Here is a 5,879-nt window from a genome sequence, read left to right on the forward strand (position 1 = left end):
TCGTTCTTATCTCACACACACAAACCACGCACCGCGAGCGAGCGCCGCCGGCCACCCCTCTCCGAGCCATGGACGCCCTCCCCCGGTTGCTGTTCCCTTCCTCGCCATGGCCGCCTCTCTTGCAGCTCCTGGCCATGGACCCATCGCTGCTCCGGGTTGCGCCGCCCCGCCTGTGATTGTAGCTCACCACCCCATGGTTGCAGCACCGGGGTTGCGTCGCCCCGCCATGAGCATTCGACGCACAAGGGCATCGTCCACTGTCGTCTCGTCGCCGCCCTTGCCATCAACACTCGCCCCCCTGGGTCTCTGTTTCGCGTGTATAACCATCGCAACAAAAAAAGTGTCGGCTGTAGCTTTTGCTGCGGCAGATTGCAGCCCGCCACGGCGGCACCCGTCATCGTCTTCGCACCACTTCATCGGTTGAAGCAAAAACACACACCGGTTCTAGCTTTCATCAATAACGGTTCCAGCATACGCATCGCATGGTTGCAGCTCCGCTCGTAGCCGGTTCCAGCAAAACAATCATCGCCGGGCATAGCACACCATTGCTTCTGATGCAGCTTTGGGAGTTGCTGGTTCCAGCATTTTTGTCTGCTGGTTCCACCATTTCGCCCGCCGGCCTGGAGCTCTGAAGCATCGCCACCCTCCCTTCCAGCGCTGCCTAAACATGGTTCCAGCATCGCCAGAACACGGTTCCAGCACGATGCGTGTGTCGATTCCAGCAGGGCACGCACTGGTTCCAGCTCTTGGCGTGGCCGTTGCAGCTCCTCCGTCGGCAGGTTCCAACATACCGGATCTATGGTTGAAGCACGCCAGGTCATGTGCTCCGTTTTTCAGCTCGCCGGCGTGGTCAGTTCACGACATGGTGTCGTCGTTGTTCCAGCCCGGCAGCCTGTGCTTGCGGCACCTACAAACGTGCGGTGCCAGCTCCTAGTGTTGGGCGTCTGCTCGAGAGGAGCCTCGTCGCAGCACACTCATCAAGTGCATAGCCGGAAGTGGCTGCAGCAGGAGGGAGAGGGGGCCTGCAGAGATGATGTAGAAGAAAAGAGCGGCGGCTGTAGTGATAGAGGAGGAAGAAAACACAGTGGAGGGGACTGCTTGTGAAGGGATAAGGCTGCATAGTGCGTGCGACGTGGGGGGCCAGGAAAACGTTTCGATCGCATTGTATCTATGCTCCGCGTGCGACCGGCTGAAGTTTCGGCCGGCGCGCTGGATACAAGCGTTTCCCTTAGTGTTAATTGAATAAAAATCAGTAGATATCAGGGAGGTGGAGGGAGCAAGCTAGAAATAATTTGCTCTGTGTCTTCTATCTTCTCAGGAAAGATGTTGTAGAAAACATAAAGAGGTGATGTGCCTAAATCTCCAAACACCACACCAAGGCATTGGAAAGCTAGTTGTAGCATCAAAACTGTTGGGTAGGTCTGCACATACAATAGGAGAAAACAGGGCAAAAGCAAAATTACTTATCATACTGTGGTTGTTCTTTTTTCTTCAGAAGTTCAGAGTAAAGACACCAAATGACTCTGCATCTTAGGCAACATCTCAAAATCCTTGCATAAAGACAACTACCAGGGATAATGTACTGCTGAAAAGAATGTGCTACGAAACACAAAATTGTGATCATCAATGCTAAAGCCATGTTGTTAACACAGGACATTAATTCTGTATCCTATTAGCTAAGATTCAGATACAGAAACTGACAAATACTTGGATCATGATATCAATCACCTTTTCTCTGTACATATTCCTCAGTCTCCCGGCCTCTGTGTCCATGGGCTGATCAAGGCTCTTTTCCAGCTCCCACATCGCCCTCTTGCCGGTGTCCTCATTTGTCGAAACGGTCTCCATGAAGTTCAGACTTCAGAGCAGTCAATCAACAGCAGAAGTATGTCACAAACTGCAGGCATCAAGAAGTCAATCAGTCTAAATGTATTTGTCTTTCCCTCTTACAAACTCCAACAAAACACATGCTGATTGCTGCACAGAGTACATGGCAACCAACGACAACATATCCCATTTTGATTACAAATCTAAACGAGAATATGTGGTTAGCAGAAACCCAAATCTGGTTCAGTTGAGTAAACAGCAAGAAACACATATTTTTGGTCTTGAACTTGTTTTGCATGTTGGTGGATGGCCATGCTTGTGCTGCAAGTACAAGTTAAATGAAAATAATGTTCAGATTTCTTCAGAGAAACACTGAATAAAACAGTTAACAGTAGGTGTGTACAAAACGTGGTCTCAAGCTTGTTGGGAGAAAATCATTACATAAGACACATATTCACACTAAATCCGTTTCAACAGTGTCAAAGCATACAGTAGTACTGACAGTAATTTTGATAATCCAAGCAAATTAATTGAACCTATCTATGCTTGACATGGCACAGAAAAAATCAGTAGATGCAGAGCAATTATGATCTGAACAAACACTGTCTCTAGAACTGTTACTAGAGGAACTACTGTAAGTAGAGTAAAATTGGTGGTGAATGAAGGGGGAAAACATGGGCCAGTTGAATTTATTCTGTTATGAATATATTCCAGTCACAAAAGACTGGCTGCTATCACTCTCTACTTATTATTCCCTTCCCACTCTACCTTGTGGGAGGAATATCATGAGGATTTTTCTGTGCATTGTGCATTGATTGGCATCAGAAGAATGTATTAGGAGTAGCTGTGAAATTGTGAAGCCTTTTTTTTGAAATGAGAATGTGGATCTTGTTAAGCCAAGCAGAACAAGATGATTTAGTGGCATTAGCACTTTAGCAGAGCACATCACAGTTCAGAGAATGTGAAGCCTTTTTTTGTAATGGTTGCAAGGCTCCTGTCATTCTACTCATTTTTTTGTGTATATCCTTGTTATGGTACCATGATGTACTCATCTTTTGTCATTGCTAGCAGGAGTATGGATTTGAACATGATGCCTCAAGAGGAAGACAATGAAGGTATTAATTTGAATTTGATGCCTCAAGAGGAGGAACCTCAAGTGGTAGAGAATGTAGTTATGGATTTGAACTTGATGCCTCAAGAGGAAGACGATGGAGATATGAATTGGATGCCTCAAGAAGATGAAGCGAAAGAGGATGAAGCTCAAGAGGAAGAGGATGAAGTTATGAATTGGATACTTCAAGAGAAGAGAAGATAATTGTCAGATAAGGAGAGGCATGGTGTTTAGTTTGCCTTGCTGGTAATCGAGCTCAGAGATGGGTCTGTTCAACCAGACGACAAGCTGCTAGTCTCAAACCTGTTGGACATAAGTGTACGATCTGTTGAAAGAATCTGGGAAGAGGCTAAAAAGCAAATTGCCGATGGCAAAGAAGTAGATGTCTCAAGCAAGAAGCCAGGAAGATCCGGCCGGAAGAGAAAGGAGCTAGATCTAGAGAGGAGCTCAACAATCCCACTGAATAAAAGAAGAACAATTCGATCTCTGGCACGGTCTCTAGGTGTGGCCCGATCGACCCTGCATAAGAGGTTCCAGTTGAATGAGCTCAACTGCATCACAAGCACCGTGAAGCCTCACCTCAAGCTAGAGAACAAGCTTGCGAGATTGTAATTTTGTATGTCCATGGTCGATGACAATTCGATCTCAACTTCTCGGGCTATGTTAAAACCAATGACGAATATGGTTCACATCGATGAGAAGTGGTTTGACATGACGAGAGTGAAGAATAGTTACTATGTACTTCCAGGAGAACCTGAACCGAAGCGCACCGTGTCAAACACTCACATCATTGGGAAGGTGATGTTCCTAACAGCTGTTGCCAAGCCTCGATATAACAATGAGGGGGAGCTAACATTCGATGGGAAGATCGGCATTTGGGCATTTGTCGAAGAGACTGAGGCGAAGCGGACAAGTCAGAATAGAACAAAGGGAACAAAAGTGTTGACATCAAAGAAAGTAACTAGGCTTGTGTGCAGAGATTATCTAATCAATAAGGTTATCCCGGCAATTCAGGATAAGTGGCCTGACGATGATGAGGGAGCAACAATATTTATCCAACAGGATAACGCAAAGCCTCATGTCCTGCCCAATGATGTAGCTTTTCGAGAAGCTGTGGAACAAACTGGTCTTGACATCCGATTGCTACAACAGCCCCCAAATAGCCCTGAGTTAAATTGTTTGGACCTCTGCTTCCATAACTCTCTCCAGTCTCTAACTGACTGCAGGTCACCTACAAACATCCAGGAACTGGTACAAGGTGTGGAAGAGGAATTCAAGAACTACGATCCCGACAAGTTGCACAGAAGCTTTATCACATTAGAAGCAGTTATGTTTGAAGTTATGAAAGGCAAAGGAGGAAATCAATATAAGTTGCCCCACTTGCACAAGGACCGCGTTCAGAATGCTGGAATGGAAATAACTGGTGTATATTGCGACAGTCGGGTAGTTGTTGATACTAGGGCCGTTATAGAAGAAATGGAAATTGCAATAGGAAAAGAAAATGAAAGGAAAGAATTAGCTAGAGAAGGGAAAACAAAGAAAAATAAAGGGAAGGGAAGGGAAGAAGTGGCCAGAGAAAGGAAAAGAATGTAGTCAAGAGGGGACAAAGGGGCCCTTATGTCATGTAGTCAGGTGCTCCTTGTGTATGTCTTGTGTAATCTTGTGTCAAGAGGGGACAAAGAGGCCCTTATGTCATGTCCTTGTGTATGCCTTGTCTAATCCTTGTATATCAACTCCTTGTTGGAATTTATTGGAATTATCTGGGTTATTTGGATTAATTGAATTATCTGGGTTATTTGAATTAATTTGGGTTATTCGGATTTATTTGAATTATTTGAATTGATTTGGATTAATTTTAGTTATTTGAATTAATTTGGGTTAGTGGACTGAAATTTTTGCTTGACAACTACATCAACTAATGAGGCAAGCAAGGCCTTTGCTAATTCCATATCATCAGTAGATGATATGGTATGAGATTATCTTCTACTGCAATTGCAAACTAGCTTTAGTAAAAAAGCAAGAGTCCGTTGTATGGAGTTAACTAAAGACCGAACATGTTCTAAAGTTTTGAGTAAGCTGGAGCAGTACTGAATTTGGTTTTGTTAATTAATGTTAAGTCAGCAAAGCTATCAGCATGGAACAAATAAAAGGACAGTGGATGACAAGAAATCGCTTCTATTTAGTTAAGAGGTCCATTTCATGCTATCAAGGACACTTCCAATTTTTCTTTAGTTTCATCAAAGGTTCATCAATACAGATGCTAAAATCTAGCATATCACATGGGATGGATCAGAAAAACCATCTTTGGTGCAGTAAATAAATATGCAGCCATAGCATGGATAGATTAGATAATGAGAAGAGTAGCACTGGATTAATCCATATCAAGGTCCTGGCTAATTAGCTATCAGTATATATTTCTCAGCTTCTTAATTAGCTATCAGTATATAAGTACAGCCTTATACATCTCTCCTTCATGATCTAAACATATACAGCCTTGGGTAGTTTAATTTCTCAGCAACTGTAGTCTACTGATTAATTACCTGGTGGGTATAGTGAAGAGGAGTAACTGAAAGGTTAATTAAGCTAGGTAGAAAGAAACCCACTGAAGTCTGTTGGAATGCAGTTTTGTTTTTGTATGCTAAACCTGTAGTACACTGTACACATGGAGTATACTATTGGAGTTTATGAACTGGGGTCATCGGGCTCCCTGAAGCAGGAGTACCATCACCAGGAGTGTTTGATGTTTGGCCTGATCCCTACATTGTGTTGGTAAGTGACATTAAAAAGAGATCTCAATCTATATGTTGAAAAATGATAGGTAATGCTTGACATGTTTGGCAATGTACTAACCGAGTCTCGTTGTCATCACATGTCAAGAATTCCTCGATCGTTAGCATTTCTGGGGTCGGCCCAGGATTGGGTGGTGCTGGTCCCATTGGTG

The 5,879-nt window shown here is 44.1% G+C and overlaps 1 protein-coding gene across 1 annotated transcript; it reads left to right on the top strand.

The window, feature by feature from the left end:
• The first annotated feature begins 3,532 nt into the window (after positions 1 to 3,532).
• On the top strand, positions 3,533 to 4,531 carry LOC147982957 (uncharacterized). The gene has a single exon (XM_087540598.1). It carries the CDS (start codon positions 3,557 to 3,559, stop codon positions 4,529 to 4,531), a length of 975 nt encoding a protein of 324 aa, XP_087396724.1. The 5' UTR covers positions 3,533 to 3,556.
• Positions 4,532 to 5,879: the final 1,348 nt, after the last annotated feature.

The sequence above is a fragment of the Triticum urartu genome, chromosome 2A, assembly GCF_056163025.1.
Source record: "Triticum urartu cultivar PI428250 chromosome 2A, HENAU_Tu73, whole genome shotgun sequence".
NCBI lineage: Eukaryota > Viridiplantae > Streptophyta > Magnoliopsida > Poales > Poaceae > Triticum > Triticum urartu.

What these genes read in the sequence shown, in the direction of transcription:
- LOC147982957 (XM_087540598.1), top strand. Translation starts at nt 3,557, where the DNA reads ATGTCCATGGTCGATGACAATTCGATCTCAACTTCTCGGGCTATGTTA.